Here is a 24,723-nt window from a genome sequence, read left to right as displayed (position 1 = left end):
GGCTCAGTTGGTTGGGTGTCCGACTCCGGCTCAGGTCACGATCTCACGGTTCGTGGGTTTGGGCTCTGTGCTGGGCTCTGTGCTGACAGCTCGGAGCCTGGAGCCTGCTTCAGATTCTGTGTCTCCCTCTCTCTCTCTCTCTCTGCCCCTCCCTGGCTCTGTCTCTCTCTCAAAAATAAACAAACATTAAAAAAATATATATATTTTTTTTCAACGTTTATTTATTTTTGGGACAGAGAGAGACAGAGCATGAACGGGGGAGGGGCAGAGAGAGGGAGACACAGAATTGGAAACAGGCTCCAGGCTCTGAGCCATCAGCCCAGAGCCCGACGCGGGGCTCGAACTCACGGACCACAAGATCGTGACCTGGCTGAAGTCGGACGCTTAACCGACTGCGCCACCCAGGCGCCCCATGAAAAAAAAAAATATTTTTTTTTAAAGATACTTCTAACCTCTAATTCTCCAGAAACAAGAAACAAAGAAACAAAAGGCATGTTATTGAATACGAGGAAGCAAAAAAAAAAAAAAAAAAAGATAAAAATCTTAAAAGCTGGATAAAAAAACTAAGATAAGCAGATTTCTTGTTGTAAACAGAGCCAACCAGAAGACAGCAGAGCAACTTCTCTAAAGCACTCAGGAAAATGTAACTATGAAAACGCCTCAATCAAAATCATTCTCAAGTCCCTCTAGTGCCCTGGCCCCTGTGCCCTGGCTTCCAACACTGGACAACCAACCCTGCAGGAATAAACCCCAGATGCTGAGACCCTGACTCCCCCGACCCTCCCAACATACCTGGTACCTGATTCGTCCTCTCTTGGACTCCACCCCCGTCCCAGCCAGGCTGCCCCCCTCCCCGCTGTCTCCCGCCCCCCCTCCCAGTAAGGCGCCCCACCTGACTCTGCCTCCAGCCCCCTCCCCTCTGCAGTCACCACAGGCAACTACGAACAGTGGTCTTAAGCCCCTGCTTACTCCCCCAGGGACTCCAGACCCAGAATGAAGCCAGCCATCCCTGACCTGCCCAGCCTCTCCCACTACCCTCCAGCTCTCACCCTGGGCCTCTTCCCCGGGGACCTGGGGCTTTTCTGTGGCCTTGGCCCTCATGGTGGACCGGCCCCCCACAGCCTGACTGCTGCCAGCACAGGGCCCACCAAACGACCCACGGTCCCCAGCACCTCCTCCCAACAGCACAAGGCACCCGTGGGCTTCAAATCAAGTTTAATAAATAAAACAGCAAGGGATTCAAGGCAGTTATCACTTCACAGTGTGGTCCTTGGTGGGGTGAGGGAAGGTCGAGGCCAACTCTGCAGACGGGCTCGAGCCAAAACCCTCTCCTGGTGACACCCGGGGGTTGGGGAGCACTGCCCTGGCCCCATGGAGGACCCCACTCCAATTTGTAAACAGAAACATAAATAAAATGAGGAAAGCTGGGAAAGAGAAGGACCGGGCCCCCAAACCATCTTGCTGGGGAGCTTCAACAGAAATATGACCCACAGGGTCAGGGGAACGGACTGGAGCCAGCCCCCTCGGTGCCTTGGTACCAAGGGGGCGGGGGGGCGGGGGGTCACCTGTCCCCTCAACCCCACCCCCAGGCTACTCCTGGCTGGAGAGAGGGGGTAGGCAGGTGTGGGGTAAAGTGCGGCTTTTCCTGACGAGGAGAGCAGGGTGGAGGTCGAGGGTGGGCGGGGCCGACATCGAGGTATATGGCTCTGTGCCCCAAGGGGTTTGGCACCGAGTAGCAGCTGCCCACGACCCCCCGAGCTGGGGCAGCCTGAGGCCCTGCCAGGTGCAGGGAGACAGAGCCAAGCGGAGGGCTGAGGGCGCCCCGGGCGGAGGCTGCTGGTGGGGCAGCATCCCGCCCCATCTCCCACCTCCCCGATGGGGCAGGGACACCTTCCTCTGCTGGCTAGACGGGGCCGGGCCCTCTGCATCCAGCTGCCTGGCGGGTCCTGCGGTGGGGGCAGCGGCCTGGACAGCACGAACAGTGGTGCTGGGCACTGAGAGCGCCAGTCTGTGTGTGAGGAGGGCAGGGCAGCGTCCCAGCCACCGCTCACCCCCGTCCTTGACGCGTTCTGAAGCAGAGGCGGCGTGACCCGGGACCCACAAGGAGGGGAGGGGTCGGGAAGACTGGCAGAGGCAGGCCCCGCGGTGGCCCCGCGTCCTGTCCGGGCCACACGTGCCGCCCGCGGCCAGAGCTCAACACGTCATCACGTTACAGCTGCAGGGGAGAGACCGAGAGAGGGTGAGGGTCAGTCCAGTCCCACTGAAGGCACGGCCTCGGCGCCGTGGGCTGAAACCGTGGCTCCCGACCTTGCCGCCCCCAGCAGACCGTGTTTTCACTCGTGCTGGCTGACAGGCTCCCCAAGGCAGCACTGTCCTTGGCGCCTGGGGAGGGCTGGTGGCCGGGGCAGGGGTGGGAGGAGCCTGGCACTGGCCCCGTTTGTACCTTTTTGGGTTTTGAACCATATGAGTGTATTACCTAGTCAAAAAAATAAATAAGCCAAATTAAAAGTAGAGAATAAAAGTAAAGAAACCAACAGAGCCTGCTCCACATGGCCATGCCATCCTCGGGCCCTCGGGGGCACATCCCTCCCCTCTCCAAAGCTCAGCCTAAGGCTGGGGGACACTCCAGCTGGGCATGGGGACCCGGGGCAGGGGCCGCACTCACTGTGACAGGGGCTCCGAGTGCAGCCCGGGGGCTGGGCACGCTGGGTGGGCGGCCAGGAAGGGATTCACGTCCCCAATGCCGATGAGTCCAAACTCAGTGACCGACAAGGCCACCTGTGCTGGGGCCACAGCCTCCTCAGACTCTCCATTCATATCCACGTGGCTAGAGATGAGGGGCAGCTCCTCGGGGAGGGCCCCCGGCAGGGCCAAGTCCACAGCCAATCTCGGGCTGGTGCTGGGCTCCGGAGTGGCTGTGGCCGGGGGGTAGAAGGCTGGTTCGGCCAGGGCTGGGGGCCGCCTGGGCAGGGGCACAGCTGGGGGCGTGTCCAGCTGCTGAAACGGACAAGGCCCTGGCTCCGAGGACGGGAGGCTGTCGGAGCTCTCCCCAGGCTCACCGAGACTGCCGGCCGCGCTGTCTACACTCAGCGGCTCTGCGGGGGAGAACACAGCTGAGGCCGGGCCCCCGGTGGCACCCCACACCAGCCCTCCTGGGACCCAGAGCCATCCTGGCTCACGTGCACTCAGTTAAAATCACACTTATGCCTCCTACAACCTGTGCAGGGCTCCTGCCCAATCTTTGCAGGGCCCAGCAAAGCCTGAGGACCCCTCTGCAAAAAGGCGTTTTCACGCAAAGACAGAAAATACATACAGACACAGAGGAAACCGGTCGTACTGAAACTGTGTGCCTGGGCTAACAGCCCTGCCCTGGGAGGTACTGACCCCCATTTTTTAAACCAGATCAGAGCGAAACAGGTTCAAAGGAAAACGCCTGGATGCCAAGTACAGCTAAACATTGAATTTGAGAACCCTTTGTGCACAGGTTCATGACGAGCAGTCCCGGGGGCTAGGCAGATGTGGTCCCCCTTTCAGACAAACCATGGAACGTGCCAGATTCAGGAACGAGGGACAATCTAAAGCCCACGGGACCACAGGCTCCCAGAACCAAGGTCCCCACCGTTATCTCTGTGGCCTCTGTCAGAAACTCAGTCCTGAGCCAGACCCGGTCTTGCTCTCGTGTGGCCCTAAGCCCAGGATGCCAGAGAGGCTTGGACACCCATCTGACCTCCCACATGGCACCTGGGGCCTGCAGAGGGGCCCCCACTTCAGGCCGTGGGGCACAAAGTTCCCCTCCACGTAACAAGTCCCCACGGCCACTCGTGCGTGTGGCTGCCCACGTATGGTAACGTACTGGGGTAGATGGGCACTGGCTGGCTCCCCGAGCCCAGCCCTGAGAGCTCCTGGGGCCCGTGTCAGGGCACCAGTGAGGAGGGGGCTCCCCCAAGAGCAGGGACCCACCCCGTATTCTCACCTGTGTGCATCCGTGCCAGGGGGTCCTGCTCAGAGCCCAGGCTGTCGGCAGCAGGGGGCAGAGGCGGTGAGGGGTGGGGGCGGCCATCAGGGTCACTGCTGTCCAGGTCCTGGTCTACATCCCTGTGGGGGGGGCATACGGTGAGGGGCTGTGGGAGACACAGCCTCAGGTGGGAGGTGTCCGCCTGGGATGCCCACCCCCGGCACGCACGTGGCTCCAGACGGGCCGTATTTCCTCCGGCCCAGCCTCGTCTGCTGGGAGAAGTAGTCGTAGCGCTCGGACTTCTTCCACAGGTAGTAGTACTCCACACATTCGCCCACGGACCGCGTGCGTACCTGCGAGCGAGCCCAGCGGTCACCGTGGCCCCCAGACCCCACTGTCCTCACCTGCCAGCCCCTTCTGCCTCCAGAACAGCAGGGACAGGTCCTGGCCCCTGCCGCTCCTGGACAAAGCAAGACTCTGCCTGCAGCCCCCATCGCCTGCTTCCAACCCGCCCCCGGGGGGCATCCCCTCTCCCGAAGCAGGACGGCGCCCCATCCCACCACCTAACTGGTGTGGAGCCAGAACCCCATTACTCACCCCAGATCCACACATCCAGTGCCCACCTCCCTCGCTCCAGACCACTAGCTCCCAAAGGCAGCGGCATCCACCTTGTCGCCCAGCAGAGAGGGGGAGCAAAGGTGCTGGTACAGACACAGGGACGGAAGCCTGCTTTTCCCACCAAGTGCAAAGGGTCACGAACAGCAGGGGAGAGCTGCCCACGAGGGCAAACCAGACACCACTAAGGCACACGCCACAGGTTCGTGAACCCAGCTCAACACCACAACAGGGAAAAGCGAAAATAACTTTGTGTGTATGGTGTCCCGGGAAGGGAAGCACACAAATACGTCTGGCGGGGAGCTGGACCCTCCACTTACAAAACCTCTTGTGGGGAAGAAAAGTCACAGGAATGAAATGCACAACCCAGGGAACACGGTCAGCGAAGCGTAACAAAGTTACAGAGCAACAGAAAGCAACTATGTTACTGGGGTGAGCGCTGACTGACGCACAGAACTGTCCAACCCAAAACCAATACGATATCATGTGCCAACTATACTTGCGTTAGAAACAAATGTTTAAAAACCCTCTCTTGACAACACAGGGCATCTTCCCACTTTGGAGGACCAGCCCACGGCAAGCCCAGGGCTGTGCCTGCAGAGGGCAATGGCACCAGAGTCCACACCACTGTTGGCCAAGATGAGGGACCAGACACTGGTGCCCAGAACGAGTCTGGAAACCAGCAGGGACAGGGGCACACGTAGATGGTCTCATCTTCTCAGTGAGACCCCTTCGCACACCCATCTTGCCAGGGGATGAAGTCCTGTGCAATCTCCCTGGGGCCAGCTCCAGCAAAAACCGGAAGTGCCCGGAGAAGGCGGCCACAGCCGTAACCAGGGTGGGCAGGCACGTGGCTGACGGCACGCAAAGGAAACAACGGCACCGTGCCGACAGTGCCGTGCTTACGAAAGCGGCCTGGGCTGTGGTGAAAACGCAGTGAGCAGAGAGCTGCATCAGGCCACAGGGCACAGATGTGACAAGAGAATCAAGCACTGCCTGTCACAGCGCTGGGCATGGTCAGCTGAGCACCATCAGCCCCCTGACCCTCCACAGGCCCCTGGCCCCCAGCAGGCACCTCATTCACTCCAACCTCCCGGGAGAAGACGCCGAGGCCTGAATGCGAGCCTGGCCTCAGCCAGGCCCTTCTCTACTACATACGTCCCCATGAGCAGCGGGAAGGAGCCACACTAGTAGCCCTAGACAGAGGACAGCGGACTGGATGACGGGTGAGGTGGGGGAGCCACGGTGAGACGGAGCCACAGGCATGTGCCCAGGTAGATGTCCCCCAGGCTGCACACCAGAGGGGCCAAGGCTCTGCCAAGAGGTCAATCTGGGAGTCATGACGCATGAAGCCACGGGCAGATGGCATCACCAAGAGATATGCAGGGACCAGCAGAGACCCAGGCCTGGGGGGGGGGGGGGGGGGAGGCAGGGGAACCTGGCACTCGGCTGTGCCCCCGGTCATGAGTGTTTGCCGTGGGTGGGTCCTCTGAGGAAAGCAGAGACCCTCAGACCGCAAGGCAAGCGGTGGAGGGTGGAGTCCAGGCTGGGGGTGGGCACCACACCAACCAACAGGCTCTACTTCAAGGAACAGCAGGGCAGTACCGAGGAATCGCGAGCAGACAAGACTGCTAGAGTCCACCTCGAGGCAATGTCTCTCCCCAAACTGGAGCCTTCTCTTGGGGACCAGAAGGTGGCCCAGCAAACGTCAGCAAAGGAACCAGAGCAAGACATCAAGGGACATGTGGCAAGCCAGAGGCAGGCGACAGGGCTTCAGCCACGGCTCAGAGGGGCCCGCCCTGGGCCTGGTGAGTCTCAAGCTCGCTAGGGGGTGAAGGTGACGTGCCTGGGCTCCCAAGCCGCTCGCAGCCCCAAGGCGTAGCTGGTGGAGCCCCGGCGGGAGCAGGGCAGGCCACACCCTCACCTTGTTGGCCTGGATCAGGTGGAAGTTCTTCCCGTGCACTCGGAAGCCATGCTCAAAGTTCCTGCACTCCTCCTCGCTCCAAGCACAGAACCCATCTGCAAGCAGGAGGGAGGGCACAACGGCATCAGCAGTGCCCAGGACGTGACAACAGAGCGAGCGGGAAGACCTGGCGCTGCACGCTCACCTCGGATCACCTTCACGTTGAATCGCAGCCTCCGCAGAGCCTCCTCTGCGTTGAAATTGCATTTCACCAGCTCATAAAGTGCCTGGGGGGAAGCCACGCTCACTCTTCCAACCTGCCCGCTTCATCCCACCCAACCCACCCCGGAGTAACAGCCAGGGACGTTCACACCACCACAGGGCGGGGACGACATCAGGGGGCATTCAGACCACCACGGGGGCGGGGATACCGGGAGCACTCACACCCCCACCAGGGTGGGGAATGTCAGGGACGTTCACACCACCACCTGGGTGGGGGGGACGACATCAGGGGGCATTCAGACCACCATGGGGGTGGGGATACCGGGAGCGTTCACACCGCCACCGGGGTGGGGAATGTCAGGGACGTTCACACCGCCACCGGGGTAGGGATATCGGGGTGTTTATACCATCATTTCCCCCTTGACAAGTTGTTTTTCATTTCAATTTGCCACCATCACACGACCACACTGGCGCACCTCCCAAACCCCCTCCCGCCCTTGCGTGGGCCCTGCCCTCTGACTCAGGGTGCTACAGCGCCACCGCCCTCTGCGCCCCTGTGGCAGCCCCACCTGCTCGCTGTCTTTCACCGTTTCTCCCTCCGGGAGCTGAGACCCAGCCATCTCGTGCCACCTGCGCTTCACTGCCCGGTACAGGAACTCCTCCACCTCCCTCTCAGGGAGGACGTTGGGGTCCCAAAGCAGCTGGTCGTCATTCTCATAGACTGTGGAGAAGGAGAGCCAGGGTCACATCACAGGCACGCGGCCTGCACCCACCTCCGGAGCTCACGCGCCCCTCTTCCAGCGGCCCCGTCAGAAGCACCTGTCAGGGCAGGCCATCTCAGCTCCTTCCAGGGGACTCCCCTGGTTCTTCCACAACGAAGACCGTACACACAGATATCAAAAGATACTATTTCATGACCAACTAGCGTTTACTCCAGAACGCGAGGTTGGTTTAATGTTTGAAAATCTATCAATATAAAGCATTACATGAACAGGATGGAAAAAAAAACAACCATCTCAAGAGACTCAGAAAAAATACTTGACACGAGTCCAACTTGTTCATGGTAAAAACTGTCAGCTACTAACAGGAGGGAACTTTCTCCTCTACAAATAAAATTATGTTTGTTTATTTATTTATTTTTTGAGAGAGCATGAGTGCAAGTGAGGAAGGGCAGAGAGGGAGGAGGGAGAGAATCCCAAGCAGGCTCCAGGCTCTACACTGTCAGCACAGAGCGCAACACAGGGCTCGAACTCATGAACCATGAGATCACGACCTGAGCTGAAACCAAGAGCTGGACATGTAACCGACTGAGCCCCACAGGCGCCTTATCCAATACAGAGCACCTACAGAAGCTTAGAGCCAACAGCATACTAAAGGGGTTACTGAACACTTCCCCCAACTTTGGGAACAAGAGAAAAACGTCCTCTATCACCTCTAGATCCTAGAGGAAAAACCAGTACGACAAAGCAAGGAAAAAAAATAAAAATACAAAGATCGCGAAGAAAGAAAGCCATCGCAAGTTATGCCACTGAATACCTAAGAAAACACAAAAGAACCTACAAAACATTAAAGTTGGTAAATGAGCTTAGCAAAGTCACTCCGTACAAGATCAACTAAAACAAACTGCACTTCTACTAACAGAAATCAAGTACAGATGAAACTTCTGAAAACCTCTCGTAAAGCAGCACAAATAGGAGCACAAAGTATGCACAGGACTGCTGCAAAACCACGGCTGGCCCCGCTGGGGTTCGAGAGGGAACCACACGTGTGGACGGCAAGTGTCAATACCACAAAGATCAATTCTGCACAAATTCATTTCAGGGTCCAGGGCACCTCTGATCACAATCCTGGCAGGCATCTTGAGGCAGCTGACAAGCTGTGCACAACTTGTGTGGACAACAAGGCTCCAGAGGGTGGAGGCCTGGCGTCGTCTCCCACTTCCTCTGAGCGGCAACAGTAAGACAGCGTGCTGATGGCCAGGGTCCCGCTAGAGAGACCGGCAGGGCAGCAGCGGACCATTCCAGAAGCAGTGCTGGAGCAGCGGCACACCACATGGGTTAAAGCAGTCCTGACCCACACCTCCAACCACACCCTGGACATGAAGCCAAACCTCGGCTTTCTGTGCAGCAGGGAAACAAAGCAGAACGTCTTGCACAGAAACTTCTCACCGGCACACACACTGTGGGCAGAGTGAAAGCTTGGCCGCTGCCTCCCGGGAGGGACCGTGGCGGCACACGCGGCAGATGACAGACTCGTACCCGGAGCGCAGGAGGGACTGCCACAAATGAGAGAGAGAGAGGCACACCGGTTCGAAAGAGGGGAAAAGCCTTGAGCAGGTGCCTCACAACAGACGCAACGGCCAGTAAACGTGTTTGCCCTCAGAGAAACGCCAATTACAGCCACAAAGAGACGCCCCTCCACACCCGCTAGGAGGGCTCCAGTCAACATCACATTGTCACGTGTGCACAGGGACGCGGAACGTCGCCGGAGGGGCCCCTGACAAGGGTCTCCTGACCAAAACATGAGCCGACAGTGCAGCTCCCAGCCATCTGTCCGGGAAGAGAGAGACACACACGTACACGTTTCGCGGCCACACGTGCCAGCCGTAGCTATCGACCAACAATAGAAGAGATGGGCCACGCGGTCCGTCCACACAAGGAAACAGGGCACAGCGCAATCGAGGTTCTTCTCGGGTGCAGCACAAAGGGAGATGCCAGCTCCCAGCCCCTCGGGGTCAAGGGCCGGCTTGCAGAAGAGGAAAAGGCCCAAAGCCCAGACGCTACTGAGGCTGCGGTTCCAGACTGGGGTCCACCCGTCCTCAAGACCCTCCAAGGGTGTACCTGAGGAGTGCGCACTGGTGCCTCTTTCTGGCGGACAGTCTCGGGTTCTCTCACAGACTGACCTCCACCTGACCTCCCTGTGACCCAGCCGACCTGAGCTTTCCCGGCCCCTCCTTTACCCAAACTGCTTATGGTGCAGCAACCACGTGCCACCAAGCCCACATCCCAGCCACCAGCCAGAGCCCCTGACATCTCCCCTGCCTGCCCCGTCTCTCCACCAATCTCAGCTGCTGAATCAACCTGGGAAAGACCCCTGGCCATGAGTGCCAGCCCCAGGCTCACAGGGGCTTTGGGGCCCGGAAAACAAGACTCAGGCCAATAGCCAGGTGACTTCACGTCCCATTTTCTTCACCTACAGCTGGAGGTGTCAACGCCTATCTGGAAACACAACAAGCCTCATCCCATGTTCTAGGGGGATCGGGGACAGACAGACATCAGGTCCGGGACGGCGAGCATCCTGAGCCTCACCCCATGTTCTAGGGGGAACAGTGCAAGGCACAGAGACCCTAGTCTCTGGAGGACACTTGGGACAAGGTCCAGACACATGAAGGGCCAAGCGGGGAAAGGTGTGCATGCCCAGAGAGACGAGGACAGTGACCTGGGCAGGGAGGAAAGGGGCAGAAGGGGTGAGCCGAGGGCAGCAGAGGGGTACCAGCTGCACAGGGTGGCAGGACCACACAGCACTAAGCTGGAAGGACAGTGAGCAGGATGGGGCGTCAACTGACCCACCCCTTCCTGCCCTGGCCTTGGCCCCAAGTGTCCTATAAGCTCAGGGTGGTGCAGGGGGCACCTGGCCTGAGCCTGGCCCCTCAGATCCCCCCACCAAGAAGGCATGCAGCAGGTTCGATCCTGACTGGACTGGGGCTCTCCTCTCTTCTCCTCCTTGTAGCCCACACTCACCAGGCCCCACTTACTTTTCTCACCATGGCGGTCCAAGTGCAGGCTGCTGAGGTCAGCTTGGAACTGAGGCCCAACCATGATCTCCTGCAAAGGCAAAGGCCCAGGACACTCAGGGATGATGGGAGGCCAGGCCACAAGGTGATGACATGGGCCCCTGGGTGGCTGCCTAGAGCCCAGGGCTCATCTGTGCAATCTGCCCACAGATACCAAGTCCTGTGATCTTGAGCACAAGAGGCAGAGGTGGATGTGTGTGCGTGTGAGTGACTCTGTCTACATCCACTTATCCATCTGTCTGCTATAGCTGTCATGTGGCCGGGGCGGGAGGCTCAAAGACCCAAGGGTTCTGAGGTCCAGTCTGAAGGCCCCAGAAGGACCTCCAGGACAGGACCTTGGGCCACATCACAGGGACAGGACTCCAGGGACAGGTCCTCAGGCCACATGATGGGGACAAGAGCAGCAGGTGTGAGTCTCAGTCCCCAACAGCACGGTCAGGCCGCAGCCCAGCTCCCCTCTCAGAAACCACGTGCTCAGCCTTGCCCCCAAGGGGCACAGATCCAGGTTCAAGGCACCGCTGGGTCAGAGCCACTCACCTTCTTACACTTGTTGGCAGGAAGAGGGTCCTCCTCTGTGTCGGACGAGGTGGAGGAGCCAGGCTCTTTGTCTCCGTCAGCCAGGAAGCAGGCTTTGGGGAAAGGGGAACAGCTGAGTCGCGCCCACAGCAGTCTGAGTGGCCTAACTGGCTAGTGGGCCCTGGAGGGCCACTGCCTGCACTTCCCCCTGACTCTCCATCCACCTGACCCCACACTTTGCCCTTCCAGAAAAGGAGCCTGACCCTGGACAGGCGATGGGTGTGAGATGGGCACAGGGCACAGGACAGGGGACTCAGGAGGTACCTCACACTGCCAGGCCTCACAGGCAGGCAGAGTCGAGGGGACGGGCTGTCAGCTACAAGAACCCACACATTCCCTCCTCATGTAAACCAAAGCCATTCGTGTCAGCTCACAGGCCAAGGCAAGGAGACAGGAGCCCCTGAGGAGCTCAGACTGAGATCGGGACACATCCAGGTGCAACAGACATCCGTGCACAAGTCCTCGATCCCCAGCATCCCGGGGCCCCTTCCCCTGCATCACCAGAGCTGTGTGTGGCCCGCCCCCAAGGACAGTGCAGGAGCGGCCGGGACACCTACGTCCACTCCGGTTAGGAAACAGATCGGAGGCCGCATGGGAGGTCACGGACGGGGTAAGGTCATCAGCCGAGGACTGTGTCTCTTCCTCTTCTTCCCCTGAAAGCAAATCCTTCGCTATTTGTTCCTTTTAACAAGAAAGCAAAGAACGTTTTTGTGGTTTGTTTCAACAACCTCGAGACGACGCTTAATAACAAGTGACCGCGCTAACTCAGCGACTACCAGCAGCAGCCTCACGCTGGAAACGCCCCGAGAGCGCCCGTGGGTGGTTCCTTCCGCTCTGAAGATGAAGGGACCAGGCACGAGGACAGGCCGGCAAGGGGACCACTCCTTACACCCAGGGTCAGCAGAGCCCCTCCCTCCTGACACCTGCCCCAGAGGGCCCGGCCCAAGGGCATTTCTCCACACCAGTCTCCACTCGGCCCCTTCTCTAGCCCCTGCCCGTGGCCACCCAAGCCATGGGTGGGAAGCCACAGCCACTGAATCAGCTCTGACTCTGGGGAGTGGGGCGGGGGAACAGACAGGGCTCTTGAAGCAGTAGGCCTGGCCTGACGCCGCGACAGCACATCTGTGAGCGCCAGGGCCTTCTCGCCTGTCCTCCCTGAACCCTGCTCCCAGTCCACTCACCTTGTCCAGGGTCATGTCAGGGAGATTGGCTGTGGTGTCACTGCCCTCGCTCTCCCGCTCCGAGATGGGGTCTGACGCTTCATAGCCATAGAGGGCAAGCAGTTCATCAAGGGGCATGTCGCTGCTCTGCAGGGGCCAGGGCTGAGTCAGGAGGCTGCTCGGGGTTCCGAGCCACGTTGGCCACCACAAGCAGAACCACCTCGTCACACTCACAGCAGCTAACTCCAGCCAGACCCCAGGCCCAGTCCTTCAACCAAAGACTCCCTTACGACCCCCAATAGATGCAGGGACAAGACACCTGTTCCCAGAGAAGTCAGCTATTTGCCCAAGGTCACCAGCCTTGAAGGGTGGGGCCAGGATTGGCCTCTCCATCCTCACGGCACTGCCCAGGCTTAACTCCAGCAATGCAAGGATGGCTCGATACCTGTAAATCTACCCTCACAACTTATGATGTCAATAAATCAGACGGGGAAAAACAAGACCATCTTAATAAACGTGAAAGAAACATCTGGGAAAATCCAACATCTGCTTCTGATTGAAAAAACCAAAACAACAACTACAACGACAACGAAAACTCAAGATGCTAAGTAGAGAGATGTCTGCCTCATCAATGTAACAGAGGTGCCGTGAGCCCTCAAGGGGTTGGTAACGAGCCACCAGAGCAACCCCATCCCATCTGAACAAGAAGGGAGGCTCAAGCCCACCGTAAGACACTACACGCCAATGCAACAGGACAAGAAACAGGAATGAGACATTTGATGACTGGGAAGAAAGAGACAAAACTACCACTGCCTTCCTCTCTAGTGCTGGTCGCTGTTCCTCACACCCACCTGTCTGCTCCTGAAGCCAGTGTTGTCCAGCCACACTGCACCCTGACCCTGCGGGTCACAGCCAGCCTCCAGCTCCCTGGACCTCCCTCTCATTCTCTCAAGATGCCTGCCTCCCCTGTACCCCAGTTCCTGCCCTGCCCTCACCCCGGGGGGCTCCAAGTCCACGTGGAAGAACACCCAACTTGTGCCCAGCCCCCTCCCAACTGACCCCGAGGTCCCCCTTCCACCCTCACGGGACCCCACTGACAGGGACATTCGTTACCTCCACCACAGTTTCCAACCGTGCATTTGTTGGGGGATTAACACAGTGGCCCAAAGACCCCCTGGGCTCCCGGGACCCTTTCTGGGGGGTCCCAGAGGCACGGCAACTTTCACGGTAATAGGACGTGACTTCCGGCTCTCGCTGTGCTGGCGCTGGTGCCAAGGGAGCGAGCCAACGGTGGGGCACAGCACCCTCCGGTTGAGGCAGGAGCACAGGGTGTGCGAGCGGTTAGCGTGCGCACCTCCCACCACCCACTCAGCTGTAAACGTGCCATTCTCGCTCCAGAATATCCTGTACAAAATCACTGATTTCATCAACTCTCCCTCTGAGCAGCCGTGGTTCAATTTGCCGCGTGAGGAGACAGGAAGCACGCGGAGTGGCCGCCACACCCTGCAGTGAGGGTTTGTGCAGAAGCACCAGGGTCACAGCCGTGCCGGACGCACACCGTCCTGAGCTTGCCGCTGCAGCATACCGGACGGCATGGCTGGCAGGTGACAGTGGTCTGGCCCGGCGCAGACGCCTTCGGACACGGGCCAAGTTGGCCGTTACGTCCAAACAAACAACTATGTGCTACAAGGGTGAAACTCTGGTCCCTGACGAAAAAATTAGAATTTTGGGAACTCTGGATCTGACAACGTGTGCCTGACAAATTCACGATCCTGTTAGGTAAGGTCATACAGAACGGCAGTATTTCCACAATTACCTTGGATGTTATATTCTTTCCTAATCAGTTTTTAAAAATTACGTCTGAAGAAAACCTAGATAAGGTATTCAACTAATAAATGGCTGACTTTAGTTTTTGGTTAGATTTGAGAAGTTTTAAATTCACGTTAAACTTTTGTTTTTTTCTTTGATGTTTATTTCTTTATTTTTGAGAGAGACAGAGCATGAAAAGGAGAGGGACACACACAGAAAGAGAGAGAGAGAGAGAGAGAGAGAGAGAGAGAGAGAATCCCAAGCAGGCTCTAGCTGTGAGTGCAGAGCCCCAATGTGGGGCTCAAGCCCAGGAATCTTGAGATCATGACCTGAGCCAAAGTCAACAGTCAGATGTTTAACCGACTGAGCCCCCCAGGTACCCATGTTTTCTTTTTTGTTTTGTTTTTAACTTTTTTATGTTTGTTTATTTTTCAGAAAGAGACAGACAGAGTGTGAGCAGAGGAGGGACAGAGACAGAGGGAGACACAGAATCCGAAGCAGGCTCCAGGCTCCGAGCTGTCAGCCCAGAGCCCGACGTGGGGCTCGAACTCATGAGCCGTGAGATCATGACCTGAGCCGAAGTCGGACGCTCAACCGACTGAGCCACCCAGGCAACCTCCGTGTTTTCTTTTCTGAAGAGAAGACTTGCCTTTGGTCTTAAGACCAAATTGGCACCGAGCGATACATAGCACCAAACTGCATAAAGTGCCCGCGATTATTACGTTAAAAAAAAAAAATTCCCAATACTTGAAAGATGTTTGATGAGATCAGTGTAGATACTGAACAAACCAAATGTTCGTGTCTCGCCAAGATGCACATGCCAGAGCCCCAACTCTCAATGTGACTGCACGTGGAGATGAGCCTTTACACAAGGAATTACAGGGAAATGAGTCGTGAGGATGGGGCCCCGACCCAAGAGGGTCAGGTCCTCAAGAGAACGGGCCCCAGACAGCCCGCCCTCGCTCCGACACGAGCACAAGGACACAGCGAGAAGGCAATGAATCGGAAGTCAGGATGAGGGCCCTCGGCAGAAACCACCATGCCTGAGCCTGGCTGCGGCCTTCTGGCCTCCACGATTATGACAGAAATAAATCTCTTGTGCGGAAGCCCCCCCGGTGTCTCGGATCCTGTGGTGCACAGGCTGCAAACACCTCACGATGAGGAGGATAAAGAGCCACCGCAAGGTCACCACCAACAGGTCCTGACACAACCAAGCACGGAATGTCACAGGGCATGTGGCAGAAGCCCCTCTGCAATCCCCTTTACAGAACCACCACTGACTGACTCTGGGGGCAGCGTCCAGGAATGTCCACCACGATCTGGGAAGGCGCTCTCCTCTTCCAAGAACAGACGTGTATGAAGCTAGGTTTACACTCCGACCAAGAGGACAGATCACTGCTCATCAACATCTGCCTTCAAGACAGTAGCTGGGCTCTCGGATCCGCTTCTGCATTTACAGAAACACAAAGCGGTTCCACTCTTCTCCCCAACTTGCTTTAGTTGGGGAAAAGCTGTTTTTTCATTTTCACAAAAATACGCTATTTCTATTAACAATGGATTTACTGCATAACCCGCACAAAACCCCTTGAGATCCTCCAACGTTTGAAGGCCATAGAGGGGGTTCTGAGGCCAAAAAGTCTGACGACAGTGGGTTTTGTGCCTAGAACCCTAAAGCCCCAGAGGCACGACCGGGTCTGGCCCGGCCCCCACCATCTCAGCTCCTAGCACAGTGCCTGGCGCTTTGCAAACAGATGTGCACACAGCACTTGTCCCTGTGAAATCTGAGCTTCAAGACTAATTCAGCAAATGAAGAAACCGTGACCTTGCCCGGGGGCTCCCCCTACACAGGGGCACAGGGGACGAGCTCAGCCAAGCACCTGGGAGATGAAGTCCTTCTCCAACTCTCCCTCCGGCTTCCCTGGGTCTCCTGCAGCCTGGTCGCACTCCTGCCGAATGCCGTAGTTCTGTGACAGGATCTCAACAAGGTTGAACTGATGGTCTGCAGAGCCCATGGACACCACTGTGGAGGAGACACCCGCCTGCGTGAGCTCCCCACCCCTCACCCCACGCACACCAGCCATCGTGCAAGGCTGAGGACGGCTGGGGTAGGACGCAACAGTGGCCCGCTGTCACCTGGGACAAAGCCCACAGCCTGCAGGTATGTGCACGTGTGGGTACATGCATACACATGCAGAAGGCTGTGTGTGTGTGTGTGTGTGTGTGTGTGCGTGCACGTGCGTGCACGTTCAGACGCGTGTGCACACCAGTGGCCAGCATGGTCAGTCTACCACGTGGGAACTCCCAACAGAACGACCCCTGAGGGAAGAAGACACCTGGCTAACTGGACACACGGATTCTGGACATTTGGGGGGGATGTGTTCTCCTGGGCGCTTGCTTGGTCCCCCAACCACAGACACTGGTGAGGGTGTGGGCAAGAGCCCACACACTGGGAAGAAATGGGCACCAGGCGAGCGAGGGCAGGAAGAGCGGAAGGCCTGGCGGGGCCCTCAACTCCGGAAACGCACAGGTGACTGCGCACCCACGAGGGCCTGCGGGGCCAGCACGGTGCGGGCAGGACGCCCGCAGGACACACGCAGCAGGCCCGTCCAAGGCCAGTCCTTTCTGCTGCCTCGGCAGAGCAACACCAGTGCCACCCGCACAGGCCAACGTGTGGTGCACGTCACCGGATTTCTGGTTTTCCCAGAAGAAGCAGGATGTGATCATTGCTCTCTCTCTCCCCATTCTGGTCTTCAGTAAGTCAAATTTAAAGAAAACAAACACAAAAGGAAATGGCTAGAGCTCAATCCCCCCAGGCAAGGGAGCGACGAAGACTGAGGCTGGACGGGAAGGGGGCCAACAGCCAGCCTGGGAGGGGTGCACAGCACCCAGGAGCTCACCCACAGCAAAGCCCCCAGTTTTCCTGCGGCCAGCGGCTCCAGCCCGAGGCCTTGGCTAAGGTGCCTGCCAGGCCAGCGGGACATGCCAGGAGTAAGGCACTCTGGCCCTCTCCTGGGCAGCCCTGCCCGCACCAGAAAATGGGGAGAGCCCTGGCCACTCTGCCTACATACCTGTCCCTGGACCCTGGGAGCCAGCACACTGTGTCTGGCTCTGCCAGGCTGGGTGGGACTCTGTCTGTCACAACCACAAAGGCCCTGGTGGCCCTGGGCAGGAGGAAGGAAGGGGCAAGGAATGTACCTGCTGTTGTCTGCAAGCTGGGCTCCCCGGGGCACAGGCTGTGAGTGAGGCAGGAGGCCACGCGAGGGCTCTGCCTCTCCAGCGAGGAGGCCTGCGGAGAAAGAGAAGCAAGGTTAGCCCGGTGGGCCCAGGACCCGCTGGGGCACATCTCTGCATCCCGCCTGGGAGCAGGTTCAGGTCAGAGCCCAACTCCCTAGGCAGCCTCAGAAGTGGCCTCATATGGGAGGAATCTCAGCTGGCTTCTGTGCAGAAACTGACAGAGTCCAAAAATCACATGAGGAGGGGCAGACAGCGAGGGAGACACAGAATCTGAAGCAGGCTCCAGGCTCTGAACTGACAGCACAGAGCCCAACGCAGGGCTCGAACCCACGAACCATGAGATCATGACCTGAGCCAGAGTCGGACACTGAACCGACTGAGCCACCCAGGTGCCCCAAGACATAAAACTATGAAACTATAGAAGTCTTAGAGAAAAACACAGGAATACATCTTTTGTTACCCTGGACACAGGCCGTGGCTTCTTAGATAAGGCACCAAGAGTTAAACTACATGAACCAGATTTCATCTAAAGAAAAACTTTTCTGTTTGAAAGGCCATCACTGAAGAAGGCAATCCACAGAGCAGGGAGAGGCCTTCGAACCGTGCAGCTGAGAAAGGACCTGTGTCGAGAACACACAAGGAACTCTTGCAACTTGTTAATGAAAAGATAACCCAATTTAAAAATGTGCAAAGCATCTGCACAGACATTTCTTCAAAGAGATACACAGACGGCCAATGAGCACATGAAGAAATGCTCATCAGAAGAAAGCAAATCAGGGGCGCCTGGGTGGCGCAGTCGGTTAAGCGTCCGACTTCAGCCAGGTCACGATCTCGCGGTCCGTGAGTTCGAGCCCCGCGTCGGGCTCTGGGCTGATGGCTCGGAGCCTGGAGCCTGTTTCCGATTCTGTGTCTCCCTCTCTCTGTGCCCCTCCCCCGTTCATGCTCTGTCTCTCTCTGTCCCAAAAATAAATAAATGTTGAAAAAAAATTTTTTTAAATAAAAAAAAAAAAGAAGAAAGCAAATCAAAGGCAGAAATGCAAAACGGAGCCAGCACTTTGGGGAGCAGCTGGCGTAGGAGTTCCACTGCTTGCTAGACACCTAGGGGTCAGAGTGTGTCACCCCAACGTGTGCCACTCTGGCGTGAGGGCCACTCTGGGACGAAGACACTGAGCAAGAACAGACACAGGACGACCTCTGTAAGTCACTGTGCGGGTGCCTCCCCTCCCGAACCAGGAAGGGAGCAGGTCAGCACTGAAGATGACCGGGCACCCAGCTCACTGAACACACACACCTCACTAACTAGCCTGACCTTCTAGTAGCTCCCTGCACATCCGCCTTCCACGACTTGTTGCCTGGACAGACTCAAAGTCCTCCTGTGTCGTAACAGTCCATACAAGTTTATCGTTCTTTTGTGCAGACGCTCTCAGAAGTCCAAGCCCTAGCCACCCCCTTGGGTTACTCATCTGGCTTCTCCGGCACATGTGCTGCTGGGTTAATAAACTGTGTATGTTCCTCCTTTGTTCATCTGTCTCTTGACAGTCTAAGTCCCCACCTGAAAACCTAAGAGGGGAAGGGAAAGGGTTAAGCCCTGCTTCCCCTAAGACACCCAAGGGAGAAGAAACCACACATCTACACTAACACTTGCACATGAGCATTCGTGGCGAAACCATTCACGAGAGCCAAAGATGGAAAGAACACGAATGTCCATCCGCTGATGAACAGACAAACCAAAGCTGAAAAATGGAACGTCCCTTGGCCCCGAGCAGGAGCAAGGCGCCCACACCCGCCACCCCGCGGACGGACCCTGAACACACAACGCTCAGGGAGGGAACCAGACACAAGAGGCCACACAAGGTGTGAGCCCACGTGTGTGAACGTCCAGAATAGGCCCATCCACGGACAGGAAAGGGGCTCGTGGGGGCCGGGGGTGAGGAAAGATCAGGGGTGATGGCTGATAGAGACAGGGTTTGCTTCAGGGGAGATGGAATGTTCTAGAGTTGACTGCCGATGGTCATACAACTCTGAATGTACTTAAAACCACTGAATTGTACACGTTAAAATGAGCGAACTGTATACGAATTATACCTCCTTAAAGCCATCTGTACGTGCACACACACACACACACACACACACACACACGACTGGAGTATTTAATAAAACTTTTAGAGCTTAGAACAGCAGTTTAGTAAGAATTTCCTCAGAGTCCTCAAGAAAACCTCAAGAGGTTGTGTAACCCTCCTCCTAAGAGAAACAAAGGGACTGAAGCTCAGAGAGATCGAGCCACATACCCTAGCTCACACAGCACATAAGGACAGCGACTACAAACTCCGACCGAGGCCCTTCAAAAACCTGGCAGCATAAATGAAGGAACAGCACAGCCAGGAGAGAGAGCTGGTAGGCAAAGCCAAGCCACAGGCACCGGAGCACAGCAGGCAGGGGCTCACAAGGACCGTGGTGCAGAAATGAGGGGCACAGGGCTGGTGGGCATGGGGCCCCAGCTTCTCCAGGAGGAAGTGTAGCATGGTACACGGCCTCTGCCGGGAGCACTGGGAGGTTCTGGGCTGGAGCAGGGAGTAGGGAGTTAGGGAGCCCGGTCGGGGCAGCAGAGGCAGCACAGACAGAGGGGAAAGGAGCCAGTGGGGTGGAGCTGAGACACGGCAGCGGGGGCTGGAAGCAGGCAGGGGACACAGAGCACCGTGGCCTGCGTGGCCTGCCACAGATGGCTTCACCTTCAGCCTGCACCCTAAGTGTCCTCTGAAATCACACGGACCCTCTCTAGGACCCTCCGCAGTGATGAGTTTCCAGCCTCCCTGGGCTCCCTCCCCCAGTGCAACTAGGCTGGCTTTCTGTCTCTTGCTACCAAGAGCTCTGATGGGCAGGCCGAGAGAGGCCAGCGTGTGGACGGCTCCTTTTCCAGACAGAACGCTGCTCCCAGTCCAGACCTGAGGTGCAGGGTCTGAGAAGGATGTGGCCCTTATGTGACTTGCCCTCTGACAGAGGAGCTCAGGCAAAGGAGCAAAGACAAGTGTCTGGAAGGCTCCTTCCCACCCACCCCCCCCCCCAAGGAGGGGGCAGGACTCTGAGCACCCTGCTCCCCACAGGGGACTCAGTGGCCTCAGATCCCCAAGTTCATTTCCAGAGGACTCCAAGTTCCTCAAAACTCACCAAGAAACACTGACTTTGTGGATTCTCTTCCCTCCCCCCGTCCCAACATCTGACCTCTCAGTGCAAGCCCTGGGGTTCCCAGGGGTTCTACTTCCTCTGTTCAGAACACTCTGGATGTCTCCATCAGAGTCAAAGCCCTCCACTCTGCCAAAATGGAAGAAGAAACAGGATGGGGAGTGGGTGGAGGACATTCTGGGTAAAAAACAAGGAAAGGAGGGAGGAAGAAAAGGAACTCTAAAGACTTGATCACAGAGGAGTGGGCGACCCCAGCCTCGGGAAGGACAGGCACGGTCACCAGTCCTGACTCAGGGGACCCTGACTGCTCAGATGTGGAGGCCAGGGCAGCTCTTCTCCCGGGACAGCGTATGACTCCTCCCACAACTTCCAAGCAGAACCCACAATGATGCCGTGGCAGATTCCACTCTGCAAAATAGCTGCACCCACACATCCCGTCCCGCAAGCTCTTCTGGGACACTGACACGCCACCCCCTCCAGAAGTGGGATTCTGTGCCCCTTCCCTGGGGATCTGGATGGGCCTGGGACTTCAGGCAGGGTGGGGGACGGGGGCACACTCCATGTGACTTCCAAGGCTAGGTCTTAAAATGCAAGTCAGGTTCCATCTGGTACCTTCTGGTAAAGCCATTCAGCTGCCATGCTGTGAGGAAGCCCAAGCTACACAAAGGTCGTGTGTCCGTGTCCCAGACAACAGCCAACACCAACCACACGTGAGCAAGGAAGCTTGCCTCCATGGGGGTCGGCTCCAGCCCCGGCCACCAACCATTGCAACCGCCAAGAGCAACCCTGAGTGAAAACCGCCTGGCTGAGCCCAGCCAGCCCTCAGCACCACAAAAGACAGCAATGAAACAACTGTAATTTTAAATTGAATTTCAGGGGTGCCTGGGTGGCTCAGGTGGTTAAGCGTCTGGCTTCGGCTCAGGTCACGATCTCGTGGTCTGTGGGCTCGAGCCCTGCGTCGGGCTCTGTGCTGACAGCTCGGAGCCTGGAGCTGATTCGGATTCTGTGTCTCCCTCTGTCTCTCTGCTCCTCACCCACTCACACTCTGTCTCTCTCTCTCTCAAAAATAAATAAAAGATTAAAACAATTTTTTTTCAATAAACAAATAAACAACTGACTTTCAAAGTGATTCCTTACACGGTGACAGCTACCCAGAACACCTTCCACCCACAGCCAGTTGCACTGCCTGGTTCCCCACTGACTGCTGGGGCGCCACCCTCCCCCAGCTGACCAACGCTTACTGAACACGTGCTCTGGGCCAGGTGCACCACAGTCCATCAACAAACAAGTTCTGCCCGTCTCCTCCCACACACGTCACCAATCTAGCTGGGGACACGGACAGCAAACGAGTGGGAGTGGACATCCACAGGACTGAGGGGACATGATGGGGTTCTGGGACAACACCAGGGCAGCGGAGTCTCCCCAAGGGCATTACGCCGCAGGAGGGAATGGAAGGAGTGGGGGCGGGGGGAGGTGGTCTGTGAGGGTCACATCACTGGGGTGAGATCACAGGGAGGAGATGCACTTTACCCTAAGGACAAAGGAAAGGCGTGGAGGGTTTTAAGCACGAGACAAAGTGTACTTGGGTCTTTCCAAGACCAATATCCAGGAGGAAGACAGTGTGAAATGCTCCCATCTTTTCTCCTGATGCTGACAACCACTCCAGCAACTACACCAATCAGGCGGCTAATACCGATCAAGCACGTACCAGTAGCTTACAAACTGCCATCTGTACCGGTTAGACACAGCCGATTGCCAGCAGCTTCCCCGTGCCAGCCACGGAGCTGAGATCTTGGGAGAGCTCTCGACTGGAGGGTCTCATTTCAGAGATGAGGAAACCAAGGCTCTGAAACATTCAGTCACCTGCCCAAGGTCACACAGAACTAAGAGGTTCCAGCGCTGCAACAGGTCCCCTGGGCAGAGACTGGCTGTGGCTCACCGCTTCTGACATCTGCACACTTCTTGGCCCTTTACTGACCAGGCTCTCTCTGACCAGACTCTAAGGCCCTTCATTTAGGACAGGCACCATCAGGTTTGTGCTCACGGCCAGACGCTCGGGCCTTGCACCGAGCCAGGCACGTGGGGGATCTCACACAAAGACCTTCTCCTAGGAAACCAACTCAAATCCACTCAAATGCACCACTGCACACTGTCAACATGTGGGACGGGGACACCCTGGGCAGCGGGCTGCTGTGAGGGTCTAGGGCCTTCGCACCAGGCAAGGCAGAGTCAACAGCCAAACCCAACAGCTCCCAGGGGAGGCCAGCTGGGGAGTCTGCCCCGTCCATCCACAGCACACCTGCCAGGCCGAGAGTGCTGACCCAATGCGGGGCTGACCCAGCCCCTGAGCCGGGAGCACACACAGACCCAAAGACACTACCGCCACACCCCGCTAGGCCACTGAGACACCTAGCTTTTCTGCCTTTGACTCCCAAGACCAGCTTCCCTAAATGCAAAGCAAGGAGAACTAAGAAACCTTCGGGTCCAGCCACCCCACACAACTGGCTGGTGAGGCCCCGCCTTGCACCCAGACACCCACACCACCTCTAGCGCAAACCAGGGCCTGTTGCTGCCCCTCAGAAGGTCACTGGTGGGAGAGAATGGCCATGTCCGCCCTGCACAGCATCTACCCACGTCGTGCCAGGACAGAGAACTCACCTTGGCCCCACAGCCATGCCGAGTATCCCACGACCCTGCTGCGCCTCACTGGGTGGACCCCTTCTCCTCTCTGGGTCTCGGGGAGGGGGGGGCGGGGCTACCCATTTGATGAGGGTTGCGTGCTGAGTCTGACAACCGGCTGCATCCCCAGACTAAAACGTCGCGCGCTGAGAGTCACATTACTGAGCCCTGGCAGCTGCAGTCTCCTTTAATCCTCAGTAGGGCCCCAAGAGCAGAGCAGTGCACCCAGTCTTATCCAACATTCCAAAGTTTAAAAAAGACCCAAAAGGGAAAGTTTCCCGTCCCTGGTTTGACAGGACTTGAAACTACTTGCTGACTGTGTTTTCCCAAACGATCCCAGGCGTTATCAGATCAGCCCTCACAGCTCCACACCCCACAAACCCTCAAATCGGAAAACCTCTGCATCGGAAAACACATCTGGCCCCAAGGACTTCGGGGAAGGGTTCGTGGGCCTGCTTCACGGCCCGAGACAGGAGGCTCCGAGAAGTAACTTGAAGCAGCCGGGCCAGGCTGGTCTGCCCGCCGGGGAGGCGGGGGGGAGGGGGGGGGGAGCCCCGACGCCCTAGGCCCTCCCAGCGCACCCCGGTGCCGGCGCTACGCAGGGCGGGCCCTATGTCGGAGTTCGAGTCCCGTTCGGGACCCGGTGGGAGCGAATGCGCGGTGTCCAGCACGGAGCGGGGGGGAGGGGCTCACGAGCGGGCTGCGGTGCCCGGTCTCACCCGGGGTTCCGACGGGAGAGCGCGGCGCGCCACGACCGCGCGCCCGGAGAGCGCACTCCGCAAAGTTGGCCAACGCCGGGAGGGCAGGGCTGCGCGCCGCCGGGAGCCCCCGGGGGTCCAGGGCCTAGGAACGAGGAACCGGGGAGGGGGGTGGGGAGCGGGGTGGGGGTCGAGTGCCGGGGAATCCCGGCCGGAGAGCAGGGCGCGTGCCCCCACCCCGCGTCTGCCCTCTCCCCGCAGGCCCGCCCCTCCCCTCCCAACTCCGCGCCCCCGCCCCCTGCCCGCACATGCGCACTGCACCCCGCGATGTGGCAGCCGACCGGGGCGGGCGGGGGGGGGGGGGGGGGGAACAGAGCCGGGGGCGGCCGCCGACGGAGCTCCGCGCCCCTCGGGCCCCGACGGGCGCGGCGCCCCGAGCCCAGCCTCCGCGCCCCGGGGCAGGGGCCTCCGCGCCCGGGGCCCCCGCACGGCCGGGCCCAGGGGCGGGGGGTGCGGGCGCGCGGGGGCGGGGGGCCGGCTCCCCCGGCCCGCTCACTCACCTCCGCCATGGCCGTGTGTGCGCGGGAGGCGGCGGCCGCGCCGGGATCCCCGGATGCGGGGCCGCGCGCTCATTGGCTGCGGCGCCCGGGAAGGCGGGGGCACCGGGCGGGGCCGGGGCGGGGCCGGGGGCGGGGCGCGGGCGGGGCGCGGGCGGGCGCGTAGTAGGTGCGCGGAGCTGGCTATGCGGGGAGCGCGGAGCGGGCGCGCGGACGGGGATGCGCGGGGCCGTCGCCGGACCCCGGCCTGGGCCGCGCCTGGGCGGCGGGCTGTGGTGGAGGGAGGCTGATCCCTGAGAGCCACACCTACGCAGGGAGCCCTGTCCCATTTCCTCCTTCCGA

The 24,723-nt window shown here is 58.4% G+C and overlaps 1 protein-coding gene across 5 annotated transcripts; it reads right to left on the bottom strand.

Annotated features, from left to right (window-relative positions):
- Positions 1 to 1,198: 1,198 nt before the first annotated feature.
- On the bottom strand, positions 1,199 to 24,480 carry MIER2 (MIER family member 2). 5 transcript variants are annotated; one of them, XM_086699806.1, is made up of 14 exons: positions 24,385 to 24,480; positions 17,229 to 17,319; positions 15,911 to 16,053; positions 12,246 to 12,371; positions 11,622 to 11,745; positions 11,026 to 11,117; positions 10,450 to 10,519; positions 7,265 to 7,416; positions 6,679 to 6,760; positions 6,495 to 6,589; positions 4,184 to 4,308; positions 3,974 to 4,095; positions 2,666 to 3,095; positions 1,199 to 2,476 (listed from the first exon to the last, which is right to left on the bottom strand). In XM_086699806.1, the coding sequence occupies exons 1-14, from the start codon at positions 24,391 to 24,393 to the stop codon at positions 2,473 to 2,475; spliced, it is 1,665 nt and encodes a 554-aa protein (XP_086555932.1). In that variant the 5' UTR covers positions 24,394 to 24,480; the 3' UTR covers positions 1,199 to 2,472. The 5 variants fall into 5 exon arrangements, with proteins under 5 accessions (XP_086555932.1, XP_086555931.1, XP_086555934.1 ...); XM_086699805.1 differs by having other exon boundaries at positions 1,199 to 2,215; XM_086699808.1 differs by having other exon boundaries at positions 1,199 to 2,215; positions 2,666 to 2,915.
- Between the last annotated feature and the right edge of the window lie 243 nt (positions 24,481 to 24,723).

Source organism: Puma concolor, chromosome A2 (assembly GCF_028749965.1).
Source record: "Puma concolor isolate L17-30 chromosome A2, mPumCon1.1.hap2, whole genome shotgun sequence".
NCBI lineage: Eukaryota > Metazoa > Chordata > Mammalia > Carnivora > Felidae > Puma > Puma concolor.
Note: the sequence above shows the minus strand (reverse complement) of the source record. Positions and strands in the feature narration are given on the sequence as shown.

Coding starts and splice junctions, on each gene's coding strand:
- MIER2 (XM_086699805.1), bottom strand. Junction 12,372..15,910: donor AGAAGGACTTCATCTCCCAG/GTGCTTGGCTGA, acceptor TGGCCCCTGCAG/AGCAGCGACATGCCCCTTGA. Junction 4,096..4,183: donor TACGGCCCGTCTGGAGCCAC/GTGCGTGCCGGG, acceptor CCCCCCCCACAG/GGATGTAGACCAGGACCTGG.